The 21,111-nt window shown below is 57.6% G+C and overlaps 8 protein-coding genes across 8 annotated transcripts; 6 read left to right on the top strand and 2 right to left on the bottom strand.

Moving 5' to 3' along the window:
* Nucleotides 1-1,532: 1,532 nt before the first annotated feature.
* Nucleotides 1,533-3,582, top strand: GGTG_04763 (hypothetical protein). Its single transcript, XM_009222560.1, has 2 exons — nucleotides 1,533-2,578; nucleotides 2,653-3,582. The coding sequence occupies exons 1-2, from the start codon at nucleotides 1,653-1,655 to the stop codon at nucleotides 3,335-3,337; spliced, it is 1,611 nt and encodes a 536-aa protein (XP_009220824.1). The 5' UTR covers nucleotides 1,533-1,652; the 3' UTR covers nucleotides 3,338-3,582.
* Nucleotides 3,583-3,875: 293 nt separating this feature from the next.
* GGTG_04762 (hypothetical protein) lies at nucleotides 3,876-7,183 on the bottom strand. The gene is made up of 3 exons (XM_009222559.1): nucleotides 6,775-7,183; nucleotides 5,930-6,698; nucleotides 3,876-5,388 (listed from the first exon to the last, which is right to left on the bottom strand). The coding sequence occupies exons 1-3, from the start codon at nucleotides 6,862-6,864 to the stop codon at nucleotides 4,883-4,885; spliced, it is 1,365 nt and encodes a 454-aa protein (XP_009220823.1). The 5' UTR covers nucleotides 6,865-7,183; the 3' UTR covers nucleotides 3,876-4,882.
* Nucleotides 7,184-8,308: 1,125 nt separating this feature from the next.
* Nucleotides 8,309-9,856, top strand: GGTG_04761 (hypothetical protein). Its single transcript, XM_009222558.1, has 2 exons — nucleotides 8,309-8,679; nucleotides 8,753-9,856. Exons 1-2 carry the CDS (start codon nucleotides 8,581-8,583, stop codon nucleotides 9,758-9,760), a joined length of 1,107 nt encoding a protein of 368 aa, XP_009220822.1. The 5' UTR covers nucleotides 8,309-8,580; the 3' UTR covers nucleotides 9,761-9,856.
* Nucleotides 9,857-9,909: 53 nt separating this feature from the next.
* Nucleotides 9,910-10,839, top strand: GGTG_04760 (hypothetical protein; the record flags this gene model as incomplete). The annotated part of the gene is made up of 5 exons (XM_009222557.1): nucleotides 9,910-10,063; nucleotides 10,239-10,324; nucleotides 10,392-10,526; nucleotides 10,584-10,606; nucleotides 10,723-10,839. Exons 1-5 carry the CDS (start codon nucleotides 9,939-9,941, stop codon nucleotides 10,837-10,839), a joined length of 486 nt encoding a protein of 161 aa, XP_009220821.1. The 5' UTR covers nucleotides 9,910-9,938.
* Nucleotides 10,840-11,927: 1,088 nt separating this feature from the next.
* Nucleotides 11,928-13,333, top strand: GGTG_04759 (aspergillopepsin-F; the record flags this gene model as incomplete). Its single annotated transcript, XM_009222556.1, has 1 exon — nucleotides 11,928-13,333. Exon 1 carries the CDS (start codon nucleotides 12,068-12,070, stop codon nucleotides 13,331-13,333), a length of 1,266 nt encoding a protein of 421 aa, XP_009220820.1. The 5' UTR covers nucleotides 11,928-12,067.
* Nucleotides 13,334-13,580: 247 nt separating this feature from the next.
* Nucleotides 13,581-16,747, top strand: GGTG_04758 (hypothetical protein). Its single transcript, XM_009222555.1, has 8 exons — nucleotides 13,581-13,979; nucleotides 14,027-14,342; nucleotides 14,416-14,711; nucleotides 14,782-15,005; nucleotides 15,076-15,347; nucleotides 15,417-15,557; nucleotides 15,623-15,851; nucleotides 15,936-16,747. Exons 1-6 carry the CDS (start codon nucleotides 13,809-13,811, stop codon nucleotides 15,509-15,511), a joined length of 1,374 nt encoding a protein of 457 aa, XP_009220819.1. The 5' UTR covers nucleotides 13,581-13,808; the 3' UTR covers nucleotides 15,512-15,557; nucleotides 15,623-15,851; nucleotides 15,936-16,747.
* Nucleotides 16,748-17,064: 317 nt separating this feature from the next.
* GGTG_04757 (hypothetical protein) lies at nucleotides 17,065-18,085 on the bottom strand (the record flags this gene model as incomplete). Its single annotated transcript, XM_009222554.1, has 4 exons — nucleotides 17,065-17,076; nucleotides 17,109-17,339; nucleotides 17,389-17,773; nucleotides 17,862-18,085. The coding sequence occupies 4 exons, from the start codon at nucleotides 18,083-18,085 to the stop codon at nucleotides 17,065-17,067; spliced, it is 852 nt and encodes a 283-aa protein (XP_009220818.1).
* Nucleotides 18,086-18,616: 531 nt separating this feature from the next.
* GGTG_04756 (hypothetical protein) lies at nucleotides 18,617-19,194 on the top strand (the record flags this gene model as incomplete). The annotated part of the gene is made up of 2 exons (XM_009222553.1): nucleotides 18,617-18,774; nucleotides 18,876-19,194. 2 exons carry the CDS (start codon nucleotides 18,617-18,619, stop codon nucleotides 19,192-19,194), a joined length of 477 nt encoding a protein of 158 aa, XP_009220817.1.
* Between the last annotated feature and the right edge of the window lie 1,917 nt (nucleotides 19,195-21,111).

Raw genomic sequence — 21,111 nt, 5'->3', positions numbered from 1 at the left:
ACCTTTGCGCTACCGCTTTGCACCCGTCCGCTACCACCACTAATCCGATTTTCGAATGCACCCTTTTTACGTGCTTGGCAAAGTTACTACCTTGCACGTGCCCTAAAGGTTGGGGCCTTTTAAGGCACAAACAAAAAAAAAATAACGCACGTGGTGCACCGAATAAGGAAACGCCGATAACGGGCTAGTAAAAAAAAGTAACAAAAAAATAAAAAAGGGGGGGGGAAAAAAAAGGGTTTTAAATGCTTTAAACCATTTGGGCAAGCAAAATAAAGTTGGCAATTCGAACCCCGGAGCGATAACGATTAAAGCTTAGCAAGCTTTAGCAAATTACATAACGAAGCAATTAACCAACCAACCACAAGCAAGCAGGACGCGGTTTTATCGGCCTTTTGCAAAAGGGGCTGCACGCGGGAGGACGGTTAATTCCCGGGTAAAGCCTTTACGAGCAATCGAGCGAAAAAAAAAAAATAAGCGCAGCCACCGGTTTAACACCGCTACGGAAGCGCGGCACGCAGGCGCAGGGTTTTCCCCTTTAAGCCCAACCCAAAGGTTTTTCCCCACGCATTACTTAGTTGTAGCACTAAGGTTTCTTCCATAAACATAACAGGGTATAAATAAATAAAATAAATTACGCTTAATAAAAATAGCCAATATAAAAGCTAACGGTTTAATAAAAGGATTGCCGGCTAACGAATAAACCAAATTTATCGCTTAATTAAATTTTATATAAATTTAAAAAGTAAAAAAGGATTGCAACGAATTGGAATTAACGGGAAAATAATTACAAAATACCGGAATTATAATAAAAGCTATAAGCTTTAAAATATTAAAAATCCGGATTACGATATTTTTTTTTACATGTAAAATAATTTTACTTTCGATAAACGGCAACGGTAAACGTAGCGGTTAAATTTACGGGGAAATGTATAAAATGGGGCCCAAGCACGTAAATGCACGGCCCACCCCGATGGATAAACCTTAACCGCACACGCACAATCTGCACGGTAGCAGCCAAAAAATCGACATGCCACTTTCCTATTTTGGTATCGCCTGCAAATACCTTACACAAATACTTTTTCGGGAAAGGCTACTCGTAACAAACGCAATAGGCACAATGCTGGTAACTCACTCACCACGGAAAAAAAAACGAGCCATTAAACCTTTTTCCCCCATACAAACTTTATAGCAAAAAGCATTTAGTTTCAATTAAAACAAACCCAATTCGCGATGCTTCGGCACCATTTTACGCCTAAAAAAGCATTAATTGCCTAGAATCTTGACTGCCCATTAAATTGAATAAAGAAAGTAATTAATTCTTATTTTTTGTTGTTAATAAACAGCTTTTTAAAGTGTGCCCCTATCTTGGTTGGTGGCTCGTTTTTTGTTTTCGGTTGGTGTCACTCTACTGTGGTGTCATTAGTTGAGTTGTTTAGCGCCTGGCGAGGTATTAGACCCGGGATTAGGGGCGACGTAGCGCAGGTTCCAACGCGTGCTGTGGGGAAATGGCCTGCCAACCGCGGCCTACTCTGCCTTGCCTTGAGCATTTCCATAGAAATCCGCCTTCAAGGGTGCAGCCCAAAGAACCACCACCCTTTTTCCCATCAATCAGATCCATCATTTTACCTGGTGGTTCTACCTGGTGTCGATACATGGCACAATGTACACAACCCACCTCCATGCACCACGCCGTTCTGCGCTGGCTCAACGAGCTGCCCGACTGTGCCGACGTTGACGCCCAAGCCGACCCCTCTCGCGACCTCCACAAGCGACGGAGAACCGACCAAGACGAAGACCAGCAGCACTCGCAGCGAGACGGTTCTGCCAAAAGGAGGCGAGGCCCTTGTGGCACCAATCTCCGCACACCACCGCAGTCTCGCTCTGTTTCGGGGCCTTTATGGGCTGAACGACAAATGGACCACGACCAGGACAACAACGCCCACCGCGAGGCAACAACGCCCCCAGACGCGGACCCATCGAGCCATGGCGCCGTTGCCACCGACGACACCCCGCGGGCCAGCCTCGCCGATCGGCCACGGCATCGCCAAGTCGTCCGTCACATGTCCGCATCACGCTCGTCACGCCGCGGCTCGTCAGCCTCCTCGGTCGGCAGGGAGAGCTCGGGCAACCGTAGCGAGGCCACGGGCAGCAGCGGCCGCCCGTCGGCGGTGGCCGGCGCCAAGAGGAAGAGAACCATGGAGTTGGCGCCAGACCAAGTTAGGATCGAGGATTTGGACACAGGCTTGGCGGGAATGGTGCCGCCGCGCCTCCGCGAGCTGGAGGCTGCCTTCCGGAAAAGCCGCCACGAGGGCTTCGTATCGTCGTCTCGCCGCGCAGAGATGCAAGCCGCCGGGGTCCCCGACATGTTCGAGGCCGGGTTTTTCACCGCCCCGCTCGATCATCAAGGCCGGCTCGAAACCCAGGAATCGCCAAGCCTGGTCGACGTCCTGGCCTTATGGACGAAGGCGAAAAAATGTTTCCTGTCTGGCTGGGACGAGGCCGGCTGGAACATGGCCGTGCACTATCCTTTGTTGTGTCTGGCCCTTCCCGACGGCGGCCAGCTCGAGGTAACGCCATGGTATGCATGCTAGCAACGGCACACGAATACGCTAGACTAATATGGATGGCTAACATACATTGATTTTGCTGCAGCACTACCGCGTCAATCCAACCTCGCTTCGTACTCCCGCCCGTATCGCCATCTCGCGTCGATTTTTGCATTGCCGTAAACCCGCACTGGCCCAACCACCATCTTGTCAAAACCCCTGCTTCACGCGCCGTCGCCGAGGTCTGCTGGGATCTCCCGGGACAAAGCATCAACCATACCAACAACTACAAACCCCTGGCTTCTCGGCCTATAGCCATCAGCATTGAAACTAAACGTCGCGGTGGCTCTGACGAAGACGCCGTTACCCAGCTGGGCATCTGGCAGGCTGCACAGTGGGAAATGCTCCAAGAGTTGGTCCAGCCCCGCCACGACAGCACATCTTCGCTGGCCACTGGGCCAGCAGCCACTGGGCCAGCAGACCCGTTCGCTCCGCCGTCAAAGCAGCCCACGTATCTGGCCCTCCACGGCTTGGACTTTTTGCCCGCCATTTACATTGTAGGGCACGACTGGAAGTTTGCGGCTTTAACCCGCGACGCTGTAGCTCCCGATGCCCTCCCCCGGATTCGATCACAAAGCACACTGTGGACCGGTTGCACCATAGGCAGCACTTCTTCTGTTGAAGGCATTTACCGTATTATATGGTGCCTCCGGCGTCTGGCCCGGTATTCCGTCGAGGAGTTTTGGCCGTGGTACCAGCAGCATGTTTTGGAATTGGATATCGGGACGTGAAACTAATGCCGTCGCTGTCTTTTATTCCTGTTTTTTGTTCCTATTTTTTATTCCTGTTTTTTATTCATATTTTTTATTTCTATTTTTTATTTTTATTTTTTATTCTTGTCTTTTATTCCTGTTTTTTATTCCTGTTTTTTATTCCTGTTTTTTATTCCTGTTTATTCCTATCTTTTGTTCCTGTCTTTTGGCCGGAATCAGGGGGGAGGCGGAGGAGACTACTACCAGGACGACCACTCGCAGCAGCAACAGTACTACGACAACGGCTACGATAGCGGCCAAGGCGGCTATGGTGGCCAGGGCGGTCAGGGTGGTCAAGTTCCTGTCTTTTGTTCCTCCCTTTAGTTCCTACCTTTTGTTTTTATCTCCTTTGTTTTTATCTCCTTTGTTTTTATCTCCTCTGTTTTTATCTCCTCTGTTTTTATCTCCTTTGTTTTTATTTCCTTTGTTTTATTTTCCTATTCCGACAAAGTTTGTCCACAAAATGGTTTAGTTTCGAGCATACCTGCTAAGGGCGGGAAACATTTTTGCTATGCCTCCGGCGGCGGCCGAGGGCATACATTGCCCTCCTGCAGCGCGGCCTTCAGAAATGGTTTGAAGTAGTGGGACGGCCAGTGACGGGGACGGTGGCGAGCGATGGGCCTGCGACTGTGGTGTTTCGCGAGGCTGCTCTGCCATTTTCTTTCTTTTTCACTACGAGTTTTACCGTCCTGTTGTCCATAGACAAATACAATACCCATGGTCATCTACCTTGATGCAACTCTTGTTTTACTCGATGTGACTTTTCCGTATCTTGGTTGCCCGGTCCCAGTTCCGAATCTCTCCTTAATACAACGGCCATGTTTTCGCGCACAGTCAAGCGGTATATGCAGCCGCCTCCTGGTTCGCGCTGCCCTATTTCCTTTGCTCGAGCAATTTTGCTTCGGCTGTGCGCGCAGCCTCCTCGCACCGCTTTTGGTTCGTCCTTCGCCAGCAACATATCCTCCAACGCCACCCAAACACCTCCAAAGCCGATTGCCGGGCCGCAACCGCTGCCTTTCGGGACAAATATTGTTTCCCTTTCGGGCAATTCTTACGTTGTTAACGAGGTTTTCCGATACCGGTGCAAAAGGGACCTGGCTATCGGCGTGTACCGCGCAACGTAAATCGACCTTTCCATCGGCGTCCTCCCACGGTCTTGATCTGCCCCGGGAGACACGTCCGAACTGCAAAATTTCTAACCCACTATCCGCTGCAGCTCCGAGGGCACCCGCCATGTCATCAAGGACATCTGGCCCGGCCAGTTTGACAAGTGTAACGTCGCCCTAACCAGCGACCATTTGGACGTCCAGGCCGTGATGGACAGGGTGCGCAGTCCAGAAGCGGGAGCCATTGTTGTTTTTGTTGCCAAGCAACCACTATAATTAAGAATCCAGTAAACCACATCGCACGAGACCACGAGGGCCGGACCGCCTGGTTACGTGACAACACGGATCAAGGGATTAGTTTGCAGATTTACTAATCCCGTAGTGGAAGTAAGCAGTATAGAAATGTGCGAGGCCAAATTTAAAACCCCATGTGCTCCAGTCGCTTCAGCAGCTCCTTGCCGAAAAATACCCCCATCTCTTTAACCGTGTCCTCGCTTTGCATGGCGAGGAAGTCGGGGTTGTCGAGCTGCCAGGGAAGGATGGCGTTGAGCATGGCGTCGAGATCTGAGATGTTCTCAATGCCAGCCATGGTGCTTGGCCGTTCAGCACCCACCTCCTCCAAGCTGCCCTCCCATGCTTTGGCAAGGTCCCAATCCCAAGCCAGTTCGCCCTCCCCGAAACACTCGGAGCCTGGGAGGTCTTTGGGGAACGTCCCAGTTAGCTTCCCTTCCCTCAAGGCCGCTTTGGCCTTGATCAAGGCACTGCTTTCGTTCGTCACGTCGCCGCTCCAGCCTTGGAGCTGGCCGAGGTCTTCGGAAAAAGAACAGAAGAACTCGAACGAGGGGTGCAGGACGGTGGAGAAGTCGTAGTCTATAAGGGCCGTGAGGCGGCCCGAAGTCGGGTCGACAAGAATGTTGTTGGTGTCTGCAGCCCCTAAGGTTAGTTTTATGTGGCAAATGGGGCGCGAAGGGCCCAATAACTGTTTTGCGGGGTGTTGACGTGAGCGGCGCAGTGGTGATGAGGAATTACAACATGGGGGAAGGCAATCGGGGGAAAAGAAAACAGGATGCGCATGGAAACAAACCCCTTGGGTTGGTCAAAAAACACAAAAAAAGCAAATAAAAAAAAGGCGAACCAGGCTAAGGAAGAAAGGATTACGGCCCTCAGCACGGCACCATGGCTAGCAAGAGCAGCAAGAGCGGGCGGGCGGCGGGAGGCAGGGGGAGAAAGCTGAAAGGCGAGCAGAGTGGCCGAGAGAGACCTGCAGCAGACAGGGTGGTGGAGAGGCGATTGGGGCGGTGCACAACGCCCAGCAGCGGCATGGAGCCAGTGAAGTTAACGGGCCAGAGATCCCTGCTGGTGCTGGGCGGTGGCTGCAGCGCTGCAGGCCAAGGCTGGGCCGGAGTGGGAGAGGCGGAGGAGGCAGAATGTGGCAAATGGTGGGCGGTGGTGGAAAGCTGCTTACTAAAGTCTCCGTGTACAATAACCTTCCTATCCTTCGAGGCAAGAGAGGCAAAAAGTCCGGGAAGGGCCTTTTGGACAAAAGCATCGATGCGCTCCCGAACACCATTCGCCCGCCAGCCTTGTATCGTCGGGTTAGCGTCGGCATCGGCGAGCATCTTCTGCAGGCGCTCAAGGTAGTATTCCTGGTAGGAGGGCCAGGGTCCAGCGCGGACGTTGGACATGGGCCCGCTCACGATGCGGCCGGCTCCATCAAACGTTAGGCCGCCGAAGCCGTCGATGCTGTCAGGGAGCTTGCAGCTTTGCAGCCCTTTGAGGATCTTTGCCATGTCCCTGATAGTAACCTTTTTGAGGTCCAGGGGCATAGTTTTGAACGCTTCGTCGCCAGGCGTGCCGGGCATGCGCTCTTGGAGGATCCAACCTTGAGAAGTGGCTCCGTTCGCCCAAGCGAAGATACGAGGGACCACGTCCAGACCGACGTTGCGCAAGGCGGTCGAGGCCAGAGTCATAATGGCGATCTCATTTTCGACCCGAGTGTCGAAGTGTACGCCCTCGGCGTCCTGGTTGGTAAGCCTCAGGATGAAGTTGTTGGTGCCCGTTGGGATAGGTACACAGGTCTGCTGCTGCGGTTGCCCTTGGGCCTTGATGATGGTGCCATGGGACAGTGCGAGTGCGGCCGAAGGCGGGAGTTTGATGTGATAGACGAAGTTGTTGTACTTGAATGGACACTCTGGGTCATAGTGAATCGGGCTGACGCTGGTCCGCTCTAGGTCCTTTGGGTGCATAAACAAGGGATCAGAAACGTAATTCAGCTTGTGATGGAGGTGTTTGTTTGGGCGAAATACAAACCTCCCCTCTGAGTCCCAGGTGCTTCGTCAGGACCTGCTGCTGGATGAAGTCCAAACGCTCCTGGTATTGAGCGTGGTTGGGGCCCGGCATCTTGGAGGAGTAGAGACAGCGGCGAGATGGCGTCGTGGCTACAAGCCCAAGGTGGCCGGCGAGGTTGGTGCGGGCAGCGAGGTGAGGGAAGAAGGAAATGAGTAGGTCAGGTCTTGTTAGGAAATGTCTGGGAGGGGCCCACTGGCATTTAGGGAGCGCCCTCTACGCTTCCCACCACCCGCCCCAAAGCGGGGCACAACCTGCAGCTCGTCACACCAACAAATCTCGAAAGTTGAGCCAGGACAACGTCACGCCAAGATGCCTAAGCTGACCCGACGGCGAGCCCAGACTTGGGAGGGTCTTGGCGGTCAGAACCAGATTTGCCGGCAGAATATCTCGAGGCCAAGCACCGCCGTGTCGAGAGCAGGCTGCAAGCGGTTGCGCCCAGTACATGTGTCAAGCTCTTCACTGCCCCACACTCTGCATTTTCACTTTTCGTTTTCACCAGCTCTCATGGCCTTTTCGCCTTTCGCCAATCCCGAGTGAATCACACAGGCAGGCGCTCATTCACACCCTCATTCACGCTCGCTCACTCACTCACTCCGGGGAGGGTTGACGCCAACGACCCAGCCAAGCAGCCCCTCCCCTCCCCCCTCTCATGCAACGCAAGCAAGCGCACGCACACATGGCCTGGGCCTGGCCTCGACCAGCGAATCCTGCCGATAACGCGCCACCAGCGTCATGTATTTGATATCAGCCAGCCTACCACAAGTCGAGGGGCTTGGGCTATTAATCCAAATGCATTAATCCAAAAGCAATAAGCGGTCGGGCATGCTCCCCTTTGGCGTCCACCATTTTGATGGTGGCTGAAAACAAAACGCAGAAAGCAAACATGATGATGAATCGCCCACCCACCTGCTCTCAGCTTTGTGGTGACAGATCCTTTCCGTGCCGTTACCGATTGACGCTGCCGGGAAAAGCAGTTGGAAAGACGGCGGGGTTTTGTTTGCTACTCTCGCTTGCCATGCCGCCCCCCGTTTGTGTCATGGTGTCATGGAGTGGTTGGTCCCTTGCCTCGACCGCTTGCGTGCATGCCGTGCCAACACAGGCGCACGCAACCAGCCATCTCGGAACCGCGGGCCTGCATGTCTGCTGGGATTGCACGGCACAAGGTGGACTGGGGGGGAATGTGGCGTTGTAGTTTTGTTGAGAGAAAGAAAGGGAGGGATATGATTGCCAAGTCGCGGTCAATCTATCCCAGGAGGTAAGGCTGGATGGGTTGTGGTGGGCTGGAGTGGAAGGGGTGGAAGGGGTGGAAGAGGGGAAATGTGATGTGCCCGCAGACCTCCCCAACCCACTACCGCTTCGGGAACGCTCCTTGATCTCCAGGCTGTTAGCAGATCGAGAGTTTCATCAGGCGCGACGATAAAAAAAAAACAGTACCGGAGGGGGAAGCAGACGGATTGCGTGGGGGAAGGTAGGTTCGCTGGATGATGTGTTTATCTTGCATGCATGACGCGCGCGAAATGGTGTACTGCACAACTGGGCGCTTATAGAATTGATGTTCTCTTGGCTCCTGCAGCCTCTGAAAAGGAAAAGGAAAAGGAAAAGGAATAAAAGAAATTACTTTTAACGCGCCCCAGCCGCTCAAGCTCGTCGACTGGCCTTTATCCCTTCCCCCTTCCCCTTCCTCACATCCTCCCACTTGTACTTCCTCCCTAAGAAAGCATAGCCCCAAATCCCACGCCAATAGTCCAAACCAACGGGCTCGGCAGCATGCGTGACGCAGCCGGGAATATGGACTACGCGGCCATGTCGCGCCAGCAAGGCCGCGCCGAGTCTCTCACTCCGCCGCCAGCGGTTGGCCACAGTGATGTAGCTCCTCCCTAGCAATGGCCCTCCTGTCCGCCTTGTAGCAACCAGCTGACACCAAGAAAACACGGCCCAGGCTTCCCCCGTCGATGCAGCCCTGGGCCGTCTGTATCCCCGGGACGTGGAGCCGGCCACAGACCCGGCCAACAAGCCGCCGCCGCCTCCACGCCCGGCGCACGCGCACCCCGTGCACCAGGGCGTCCTCCCGTGTGGCGACCACCTCGGGCACGGCAGCCCCCCGACGCTGGACGCCATCGAGGTGGCCGTGCCCACGGCGGCGGGCGTGCAGCGGCGGGGTGGCAGCAGCAGCAGCAGCAGCGGCAGGGATGTGAATGTCGGGGGCTTGTCGTGGCACGAGTACATGGACCAGCTCCTCGCCGCCACTGCAACCGCCACCACCACCACCACCACCACCACCGCCGCTGCTGCACCCGCTCCCGGCGACGACGACGACAAGTTCGCCGAGAGCTGGGAGGTGGCCGCCACGGCCGCCGCAGCCGCCGCGGTGACGCCCGAGTACGAGCGGTACCTAGACAGCGACGAGGACATGTACGGCTGGGGCAACGGCGACAGCGACGAGGACCGCACCGAGGATGATGATGAGGACTACGCCAACGAGGACCGCACTGACGAGGAATATACCGAGGACGAGGGCGAGGGCGAGGACGAGGGTGAGGGCGAGGCCGAACAGGAGCCCGAGATTGCCGACACCATTCAGGTTGCTGTGAGGTCGCCGATGACGGTGCAGAGTCAGCAGCAGCAACAGGAGCAGCAGCAACAGGAGCAGCAGCAACAGGAGCAGCAGCAACAGGAGCAGCAGCAACCGTCCCTTTGCAACGATAACCACAAAACAGGTGACAGCGTCGCCACCAACAAGCACGATACCGTCGGCAGGCGGTGGGACGGCGACAGGAAGCGCAAGGCTGGCGAGGTTGAGCCGCCGGTCGCGGGCGACGACGAGGGCGATCAGGAGGAGCGCGAGAGGAAGCGAAAGGCACTCGTGGACCTGTTGTTCCCGCCTGACGAGAACGATCAGGGGAAGGTGCACCCAGAGATTGTGGTCCCAGACACTGTGGTCTCTTAGGATGTACACCGCCCTGAAGAACCTTTATTGGCAGTACACACAAAATATAGTAGTAGCCATTGTTGAATCCACCATTATGTTTTTTTCGTGTCCACCTCACCACAAGCCCCGGGTCTCGACCGTCCTTCAAAGGCCAGGTCGCCGCTTGTCTTTTCCAAAGGCTGCGTCATACACAAACATGGACAAACTCGTCTTTCCATCACTCGCCTCGGCCGCGACACTCGTCTCCGTCATTCAGGACCATGCGGTTATACTCAACGCCCAAGGAATAGGCGAGTACCCCCAGCAGCGTCGGCTTTGGAGGTGAGTGGTTCCTTGACAAGCTCCCAATGCCTGCACCCTGGTTTAGGAGAAACTGACAAGAGACATCAGTCGACGAGGCCATCGCTAGAAGCTGCAGCATGATCGCGCCGTGCCAGCTAGATACGACATGATCCGCGACACGGAGATCGAAAAGAACACTGAATTTGTGCGGCAGGACGCAGCTCCTAGGCAACATCGATATCGCCATACACACCGAGAACGCCTTCGCGGCCGGAAAGGTCTCCCGAGTGAGGACGGGTGGTCAAGATGACGCTCCATCAAGTCAACACCGACGGCGCCGGCCCCTACGCTTGCGACATCGACAAAGGCAGCAACTCGAGCATCATGGACAAGCAGCTCGAAATGCTCAACAACGTGCCAGGGGTCAATGGCTTGTCGCAGGTGGTGGCACAGGACTTTGACATCACCATCAAACTGCCAGACGACGTCAGGTGCACTGGTGGTATGTGTCTACTTCAGTAGGCCCTGTGCAGAGAAGTTAGCTAACGTGATTGCTTAGGCTCAACGGGCAACATCTGCACGGTTCGCTGTCGAAATAATGCCATAGCCGGGCCCTTTGGTACGTAGCCTATCAGAGTTATAGTGGAGAGGCTCGATTCTTGGCTAACGAAACAGGCGGCTGTTTCCCCATCCAACAGATCCATGTCGAACCAACTATCAGCACGCCACAAAACATCAAGAGCTTCAAGGACCACACGCTCACGCTAGCGGACAGTTGCATCCTCAGCGGCGGCGACGAGCACGGCATCTTCTAGCAGTGATACGAACAAGTTCGCACAACTTCCTATCTAGGACAAGCTCGAGGCCAAGGGGTGATGTTGTCGCCAGTGGGGTCCCCTTCACCCGTTCCAAATCTCCCAAACCTCCGCATAGCCCGCTTCTGTCTCTTGGTTGGGCACATGTGCTTTGCCGCTTCCCTGGGACCGATCTCCTCCCCATGGAGTCAAGGTACGGACCCAACACACCTGGTTGCTTCTTTCGATGCCTCGACACTCGCCTAGCGCTGGTCCCCTCACCCTTGAATCGCGTGCTCCCCCCTGGTTCCTCTGGAGCGATAAAGTTGTCAACACCAACGCTAACTGATGGAAAGAAACCCCACAATCTCGGCCACCTGCCCTTCTCGGCAGTCTTCGCCGCCTCGATAGGATGGCAGCCCCCCCACGAGCGGAACCAATGACGAGTGTTAGCGCAATGGCGACCAGGGCCATCCATGCCCCCGGCCATTAAAAAGCTTGACAATGCTTGTTTCGGAGAGATTTGCGTGTTAAGCTCTTTGACGACACTTGGCGCTGCACCCCATTGCCAGCGGCGGGGAGAGGAGAGGGGCGGGCATAGCAAACTCGATTCGTCGTCTCCTTCCCGACGCGGCATCACAGCACCCATTGCATTATCACAAAGGCCCCATCCGCCCTATCGCTGCTGTGTCCGCCCAGCCGCCCGCCCGCGGGGCAACGGCGTCCACTCTGCTGCTGGATCGGCTTCGACGCCCGCCTCCGAGTATTTCTCGACCGGCAATAGCTGCGCCCCTCCCTGGTGCCCACCCACACGGGCGGCCAAGATGCCAAGAAAGGGAGGTGCCGTCGTGAGCGTTATCAGGAGGGTCACGAAGATGGGGGCGGGATTTCGAGCGAGGCCTTCTCGCCGGTGCCCCGTGGGTGGCAGAGTCGTCGGGCTCCTGATGTCGCCATCGTCTCGCCGGTTCGGCTCGTCTACTTAAAGGGCCCGGCTTGGCGTCTTGGCCTCTGTTCTTGGTTCCTGCTCCTCAGCCCGCTCACAGGTTCCTCTTCCTGCTCCTCAGCCCGCTCCAGGTTCCTCTTCCTGATCCTCAGCCCGCTCCAGGTTCCTCTTCCTGATCCTCAGCCCGCTCACAGGTTCCTCTTCCTCCTCCTTCTCGCCCCTAGCCTAGGCCTCCTGCTGCCCCGCCTCCTCCAATCCATCTTTCCCGGTTTCCTGCCATCTAGGAAAGGACACCCTCACCCCAAGATGCCTTCCTTCGCCCAGACACTCGCCGTGTTCGCCTCGGCCCTGGCCGTCGTCTCGGCCAGCCCCATCGACACCAAGGTCGGCACCCCGCAGCAGGCCCAGCCCTTGGACTTCTCGGTCAGCCAGGTGGCCAACCCCAGGGGCCCCGTGGTCAAGAACGGCGCGCTGGCGCTCGCGCGCACCTACCAAAAGTTCGGCAAGCCGCTGCCCCCCGTCCTGGCTGCGGCGGTGCAGAACGCCAAGGCGGCGGCCTCGTCGCTGACCCGCCGGGCCGGCGGCAGCGGCAGCGCCACGACGACGCCGGGGCAGTTCGACATCGAGTACCTGACGCCGGTCACGATCGGCACGCCGGGCGTCACGCTCAACCTCGACTTCGACACGGGCTCGTCGGACCTCTGGGTCTTCAGCGGCGACCTGCCGTCGTCGTCGCAGGGCGGCCACGGCATCTACACCCCGTCCAAGAGCAGCACCTCGAGCGGCCTGTCGGGCTCGACCTGGTCCATCCGCTACGGGGACGGCAGCGGGGCGTCGGGTAAGGTCTACACCGACGTGGTCAACATCGGGGGCGTGAGCTTCAAGAACCAGGCGGTCGAGACGGCGTCGCGCATCTCGTCGTCCTTTACGCAGGGCGACTCGGACGGCCTGGTTGGGCTCGCCTTCAGCTCCATCAACACGGTCAGCCCGCGGGCGCAAAAGACCTTCTTCGACAACGTCAAGGCTTCGCTGTCGTCGCCCGTCATCGGCGTCGACCTCAAGCACGGGGCTCCGGGCCACTACGACTTTGGGGCGCTGCCGTCGAGCCGCTACACGGGCTCAATCTCGTACGTGCCCGTCGACAACTCGCAGGGCTTCTGGTCCTTCACGGCCAGCAGCTACGCCGTGAACGGGCAGACGACGCGCCGGCGGCTGACGGGCATCGCCGACACGGGCACCACACTACTGCTGCTCGACGACTCGGTCGTCGACGACTACTACTCGCACGTCTCGGGGGCCCAGAACTCGGCCTCGGAGGGCGGCTACGTGATGCCCTGTCGAGTCACCCCGCCCGACTTCTCCTTCACCGTCGGGTCAAACACCATCACAATTCCGGGGAGCTTCATCAGCTACGCGCCCGTCTCGGACGGCTCGTCGACGTGCTTTGGCGGCATCCAGTCGGACGCGAGCATCGGCTTCTCCATCTTTGGCGACATCGCCCTCAAGGCCGCCTACGTCGTCTTTGACGGCTCGTCGACCCCGAGGCTGGGCTGGGCGAGCAAGAGGCTGTAGGCCGGGAAATAGGTGAAGCGCGGCGCACCGAGTTATGAGCAAGATACAATAATACTTGAGTTGGTTTAATCTGAAGACGTCCTGCGTACCTAGAAAGCCTTCTCAGCTTTGACTGCGCGTTGAAACGAAACACGAGCATTGGCGTCGTGGCGCTGGTACCTGCTGCCGCTGGTGCGTTGTCTGTTTCTCAGACCAGACCAGGCCAGCTCAGAGCTCATCCCTTGGTTCCCCGAATGCACTTCTGGAATAAGCACCCGGCACCTCGGGGCCAACCTAAGCGGGAGCTTAACATGGGATCGCGAGTCTTGGCTCCATAAAAGCCCGACTTCCATCTTGAGGGAGATGGCAAGCAGGCTACTTGCTAGAATGCCACAAGGTGAGAGAAGAAACACAATACACCTGCCCCCCTTCCTCATCTCTCATCGCCCCAGCCCAGCCATGAGTAAAAGAAGCGCTCGGGGCGTCCCGCCCCCCCATGGTGCTAAAGGAAAAACACCTCGAATACGACCTGGAGTCGCTGCACAGCCCCATCTACATCTACGAGCCACTGGAGAAGCCACGACACCCGCCGCCGTGCCCGCCCCGGCCTCTCGCCGCCACCACGGGGCCCTTTACGCTGAACGCGCTCGTCGCGCTGCTGGCCACGGTCGGCAAGGGCGCCATGCTCTAACCGCCGGGCTCTGCATGGCCCAGCTCAAGTGGGCGCGCTTCGCCACGCGGGGTGGTGGCGGATCCAAGGACCCGGTGGCGGCGAGGCCGCTGAGCGAGTTCTGCTCCATCGACCAGGCAAGCCGCGGGCCCGTCGGCTCCCTGGCTGCCTTGCCGGCCGTCTTCCCCATGCCGCTCGTGCTGGTGGGGGCCCTGATCATGGTGGTCGCGGTTGGATTCGACTTTGCCGCCCAGCAGCTCATCTCGCTCGAGCCGCGTGCCGTGCAGCCCGCGGGCGCCATGAGCGAGCCGTTTGTCCCGAGGGCGCAGTTCTTTTACAATGACGAGTCGGGGGGCCAAGGTGCGTGTTTAGGGTAGTCATGCCCAAATCCTCTGATCTCTCACTTGGCCAAGTAGCTGACAGCAACAACAAGACGAATATATCCGTACCGTCTTTGCCGCCGGGAAAGGACTCGTCACCACCATCGACAAGGGCTGCGGCGGCGACCCCGGCGTGCTCGATGTGGCGGCCACGTGCCAGACGGGCAACTGCACGTTTCCCATCTTCAACACGCTCGCCATGTGCAGCAAGTGCGTCAGCATCCGGGACCAGCCCAGGTGGGTAGCCCTGGAGCCGGCGCCGGGCGACAGCGGGGCGGGCCGGAACGACAGCACCGTCTACGAGATCAAGTGGACGGCGCCCGGCAACGCGACCTTGGTGCAGCGCGTCGTGGGTCCTCAACAGCGACGGCTCGACGCTCAACCAGACCTTTGCCGTGTCGAGCTTCGCGGGCATCCAGTGGCCGGCGCTGGGCTGGCCCGACTACGCCGTCGCGCCGCTGGGGCTGACCATCATGAAGTTCCAGGCGCGGGCTCTGGCCGCAGACGCCATGGCCGCGCCCCCGATCGGCGCCTGGCGGTGCGGCATCTCGCCCTGCGTCCGCACGCTCGCCGTGTCGGTCGTCAACGGGCGGCAGCGCACGGCGGTGCTCGCCGAGTACGACAACGACACGCAGCTGGCGACGTAGCTGCGCCAGGGCGGGCGCCTACTCGCTGCGGCCGCCGCCAGTCACAGATAAGGATCTGGAGGACAGCGCAGCGACGGCGACGAGGCCGAACATCAGCAGGGCGGCCAAGTTCCTCATCAAGGACAGTGACGAGAACACGCAGCCGGCGCCGGCGCTGGTGCTGCGGCCCAACATGCTGTCCGAGTTCGAGGTCAGCTACGCGGGCGTGGTGCGCGGGGTGGCGACGACGCAGCAGGTGTTCGTCTCGGTGGCGTGGGTGTGGCTGTCGCTGCCGGCGGCGCTCGTGGCCTGCGCGGCGCTGCTGCTGCCGGCGACGGCTGTCTACTCTACTCGTCGGCGTAAGCTCAAGACCCAGCAGCCGCATGTGCAGGAACCTCACTGACAACGCCACGGGGCGGCGCCACCAGCCTCCAGGACCTTGGCCGGAAGCTGGTCGAGAAACGCCCGTTCAAGGCGGAGCCGACGAAACGACGCATGCGAGAACCAGCTCGCCGGGCTATAGGTGTTTGACACGCTGCGCGCCCTCTACGTGTGGGAGCATCCTTATTGTGAGTCGCGAGGCGCCAAGAGGCTACCATGGTATCGTCGCGTCTGACTCCTCAACCGTCGGTAGGCCCTGTCTTTTACGTCCCTCTTGATGTCGTCAACAACGGCCCGGGGGAGCTGTTGAAGGACGGAGGGTGCCGCCAACGACGGGTTCTGGGCAGGCAAACTCCACGTTGAGGCGTTCCCAGGCGGCACCAGAGTCACAAAGGAGGCAGACGTTCTCGTGCTGGAAGAGGGGAGCCTCTCCGGCTTTATCCGCTTTACGACGCCGAGCTACCCTGGGCCTACCCAGCTTGGTGAGTGGGGCTTCCATTAAGCAGGCATGAAGCCATACAGAGACGAATGGGCAAGACTGACGTGGACCGGAAACATTGGTGCAGACAGACGCCTGGTATACCCGAAGACGAAAAGCTCCTCGGCCCCGCACCCGAAGTACCCCTACAAGCGCATCGAGTGCCTGCCCCCGTCGCGCGATGTCCGCGTCAAGGTGGCCGCACGCAAGCACAAACAGCGTCTTCTTGCACGAGACCGGCCTGCGGGTGCGTCAGTACCTGTCTCCCAATGGCGGTTGCGGTCTGGCCTAGGCTCGAGCCAAGCGCTTACGACGACTGTTTGCCCGTACAAAGGCGAGGCACGGTATTACAACCTCATCGGCCAAGACAGAGCGGATGACGTGGTTTGGTATTACGAAGGCCCGACTCCCGAATCGCAGGCAATTCAGGGCAGGCTATGCTTTGATGACGCAAAGCTTGTGGTGCTGGTGGATGGTAGGGATGATTACTGAGCGGCGCAGGGCCATCTATCGAGGCACAGGTTTGGCGCTTTCTATCGGTAGGTATCAACGGGGCCAGATGGGACATTCCCCGGCACCTTTGAGCAAGGGGAGGACTAGCCAGCCGCTCTACCACATATAGGAAACAGAGCACGAAACCGACAAGAAGATCGAGAAAGGGATATGAGCACAAGACCCGGCAAGTCAGGCAAGCCACATAGAAAGCTATAGAAGCGCGGCAGTTCCTACCACACGTAAATAGGGGAAGGTGGGCTTTCCCAGAGGATCCGTCCAAGCCGGCGTTGATAGACGTGCCGTTTACAGATAGCAACGAGGACCGGATGTTACATCGGCCCAGAAGCCCTACGGATATGCAATACCAATGGGTGACTTGTTTGCGGGGATTGGTCGCAAATCTACATCTATTTGTACAAAGCTGGGTGCCAGGACCCCATCTTCGATCTGGCTTTCGAACTCGCCTGTGCAAGTCCTTCAGTGCGAGTCTGGTACCCATCGACAAACACACGTCTGCCATTTTACCGTTTGGTCATCGAAGCTATGATAGGGAACATGATTCCCTGGCAAGCTCCATCATAGGACGGTGTATTTTAATTATCCAAGTTTATTTCCAAAGCTCTATCTAAAATATCTATTCTATCCAACAATCAATCTATCCAAAAAAATCCCATCCAACAATCTATCCAAAAAACCCTATCCAAAAATATCTATCCAATAATCTATCCAACAATCTATCCAAAACGAAACGGGTTCTATTAGGAACCGTAAAGGTCGAGTTGCCAGCTCGACCTCGTATCTCAGCAGGCGAACATCTCTCCAGTCTCGAAGCGGCCCCGGGGACGTCGCTCAGGATGGCGTTTGTGCCATTAGCGTTCTTGAAAGGGAGCGAGATGTTGTGGAACATCTTGGAGGTGACGCTGATCAGGCCCTCGGTGGAGGTGACGCTGATCAGGCCCTCGGCAGTGCCGCTAGAGTTGCGCGAGTAGATGCGCGCCTGCAGCAGGCCGGCAGGGCACCAGCATTATCAGCCAGGAATCCCCCACCGGAACAATGCTGGTGCTCTCGACTGCCAGTGCGACGACGGGCAAGATGCCGCTCTCGCCTGGCGGAGAGCCGGGTTGGTTCAGCGCCGTCTGGATGTCGTCGTTGGCGGCGTCCCATTGATCCGTGGTGTTGGTTCCGTCGCGTCCCATTGATCCGTGGTGTTGGTTCCGTCGTAGAAGCTCGTTATGGCCTTTTGGATTAGGACTCGGGTGGCGAGGGCCGGCACACTGTTCCAGGCCTTGGCACGGGAGATCTGCACGGGCACCGGTGCTGCTGCTGCTGGGGGTGGGGTGAGGCCGACTGCTGCTGTTGCTGCCGCTGATCTTGTTGACGACCAGCCATACCCTGCAGCTGACTGCTCTGCTGCTGGCCTTGTGCCCGCAGCTGTGGAAGCATTGACTGTATCTGAGTTTCCTCTTGCCTCCGCACGGTTTCCGTTTCCTGTTCTAGCTGCGGAGCACCGGTGCCGCACAGGGCCCTCGGCCCTGTGCTCGTGGCGATGGTCTGGCAGGTGGTCTGGAGAAGGTCGATCTCGGCGGCGATGCGCGCCGCCGAGAGCGAGGCCGTCAGGCCCAGGGCATTCCGCTGGACCGGCCGTGATTCGCGTATTGTAATTTCGACACAGTAGAGTAGGATTGGCAGCTGGCCAAGAGCTGGCAGCTGGCCAAGAGCCGGCAGCTGGCCAAGAGCTGGCATCTGAAAGAAACCACTCTTTGTTGACACCAAGGCGGCACATGAGGCCGAGTCATGGAAGGCGGCTGGAGAGGCTGAGGAAGGAGAGCTGGCAAGCCGATGGAAGTTGAGGCAATGACAGGTCAACACACAGGCCTGTGGTAGGGAGCTTTTTGCTAGTGCAGCGCTGTGGCCTGTAGGGAGTCTCTCTTCGCTGCTTCGTCTTGGGTGAGGATCACGCCCAAATGTGATGACGGTGCTGGGTAGCTCGGCTAGTGTCTAGCTGGGCCAGCATGCGTTGCGCAAGAAGGGTTTGTGGTCTGCCAGTGACGTAGATGGGCTCTTGTCGGTCGCTCCAGGCTCCAAAGAGCCCGTCCCCCGTCAGGCAGCTTCTCATAGATAGAGGCGACTTGAGAAAGCAGCAAGCAGGACCGAAGGCAGCCAAGAGTGGCGGCGCTATCTTGGGAGGAGTGATACGCATGCAAGAGGTCGAATCTCCAGGGCAGCGGTATCATGGACTCGGCCGGGAGTCTCGAAGTCATGGCGTGATCAACAATGGGCTTCTGGCAGGCTGGCGCCCCTGACCGCTGTCAAAGCCTCGCGAACTGGATGTGTACTCCTCTCCCCACTTGGCCGCCCGGTGGCTGGGGTGCAGAGGCCCTGGCCCGAGGGGTGCGAGTACCGCCGGCCCCGCTCCCTCGTGTCGACCTCAAGTCATTCTCTCCTCTTGTCCGCAAGTCCTATCGCCGAGGTTAGCTTGGTCAAACCTAGTCTGGCCGACACCCAAGGCTGGACACAACATACCATGGACCAGTGAGCACGATGCCAGGGCGGTACCACGAGTGGTGCCGGTGCCAGCGGCACTGGTGGTGTTTTGGACGTTGCACAGAGCCGTTTGGCTACCGCATCACGCACCACCGGAGCTTTGCAGGGTCCGGCCGGATCACCCGCTGCTTGTTCTTGCCAACGGACTTTGGATGTTGCCTGTGACACCCCACTGCCTCGTCCCTAAGTCTTCTTGGCCAACTCTGCGGGAGCCGGAATGGCTGTTTAGGGGCGTAGAGGTGAAGGCGAGAATGGCTAGTTCGAAGCGAGAGGCGTTATGGATCGCAGTAAGGGCTGGAACAGGTTGATGTTAGAAAGCTGCCAGCACGCAAAATGGATCCATGCAAGAGCGCTGCCTTCGTACCTCTCGCATCCGTCGTTGAAGTGTACGCATCACCAATTCGATCTTTCCCGTGCTTCCAAGGCTGGATGGGATGGAGGGCTGGTGCGGCTGTCCGGTGACCGTTGTGGGGTGTCCTTTCGGTCGATGAACACAGCCCGGCCGCTGGCTCAGTGGAGGAATCGCTGTGGATCGGTCTCCAGGTTGTTGGCAACGGGCAGGGGTTAGGCTGCGTCCTAGGGGAGTCAGCTTCTTCCTTCATCCGCGTGGCTTGCCGCTGGAGCTCTGGGGTGTGGTACCTATTCGATCTGGAGGATAACCTAGGGGAAGGGGGTGATTGTCTTCTGGAGGGAGGATAGGAGAAAGGAGGATGGGAGATGATTGTCTTCTAGGGGGGATAGGAAAAATGAGGATGGGGGATGATTGTCTTCTAGAGGGAGGATAGGAAAAAGGAGGATGTGAGATGATTGTCTTCTAGAGGGAGCATGGGAAAAGGAGGATGTGAGATGATTGTCTTCTAGAGGGAGCATGGGAAAAGGAGGATGGGAGGGAAGACGAATGGGAGAAGAAAGGCAGGGGTCGGCACGCGACTGCTGGCTTCCGACTTGCCTCTCGAAACAGAGGGCTGAGAGGCTGGGAGTCCTTCTTAGAGACCTAGTGAAAGAGGAAGGAGCCTGCAAGACTGCCCTGATCTGGCAGCCGCTTGTCAAGAGTCGGGCGGCCTAACGCTTGATCCTAGGTCACGGTCGTAAGGAAGTGCGGGTGAGCTTGCTGGGCATCCTGGCTGTCAGTCTTGAAGGCTAGTAGTGACTTCCCAGGGTGAGCTGCCCTGGTGCCTAGAGTGCCTGAGCAACTGCGTAATTTTTGCCGAGCTCGCGTGACTTGAGCAAGCCACAACCAATAGGCTGACCCAACACCTCAAACTCAACAGGGAAGAGTGCATACATGCTTACATATCAGGTCTGGTTTAGTTGGACGTTCCTTCCTCCAGATGGCAGCAACCTCCCTAGCACGAGTGGAGGGGTCTGCACTGCCATTTTCTCCTCAAGAACCCCGCGAGGATACCAACACAAGAACCTGTTCAAAACAAAACCCGGACAAACACCGCACTCACTCTGGCAGCATCACTCCCCATCAACCCATCAGACCAGTCCCATACGTCTATCTACAGCAAGGCTTCCTTCCAGCCGACCTGGCCTCTATTGCAGCCTGACCTCCCCATCAACCCTACCAACCCACTCTCCCTGCACGGCCACCTCGGGACAGCCCAACCGAACGACCCCTCGCGTTCCGGGCATCACAGAGCGCCTCGGTTCCTCGGCCTGAAACAGTCGGTAAGTCTTCCAAGTTCTTCTGTTACTTCACCTCCTTGGGATCGCTGCTTGCACGATACCCTCACAACTTTGGACAAAGTGTGCCATCTGGCCGGACTTGCAATCAGCAACGAGGAAAAGAAACAAGTAAATATCACCAGCTGACCTTGCCAGCACACGCCGACCGTCCAGTACGAGGTCGCTATCAGGCTTCAAGCATAGGTATTACCATTTGGTCGATTCATTTCCCTCTTCCCTGAAGTATAGCAAGGACTAACCACGTTGTACATGGGGAGGAGTTTGCAGATTCATGGAGCACTTGCGCCAAGACTTGACTGCTCGGTCCTCGTTTCAGAGCTTGTTACTGGCAATCACCGTGCTGGCTTCACATTCACCCTTCCCAGCAGCCATGAGCATCCCAGGACCCCTCGGCCTGGCCGGTATGCAGCCTCGGAGGCGACTCACCTCGGTCAAGGCGATTCCTGGCAACGGCCGACCATGAAAGTATAAGTAGGTCTGTCCCCCGAGTATTGGCTGCCCCCCCGTCCACCCATCAACCGCATGGTAGACTA

The sequence above is a fragment of the Gaeumannomyces tritici genome, assembly GCF_000145635.1.
Source record: "Gaeumannomyces tritici R3-111a-1 unplaced genomic scaffold supercont2.2, whole genome shotgun sequence".
NCBI lineage: Eukaryota > Fungi > Ascomycota > Sordariomycetes > Magnaporthales > Magnaporthaceae > Gaeumannomyces > Gaeumannomyces tritici.
The sequence above is the reverse complement of the archived record's forward strand: the minus strand, read 5'-3'. Positions and strand labels throughout refer to the sequence as shown.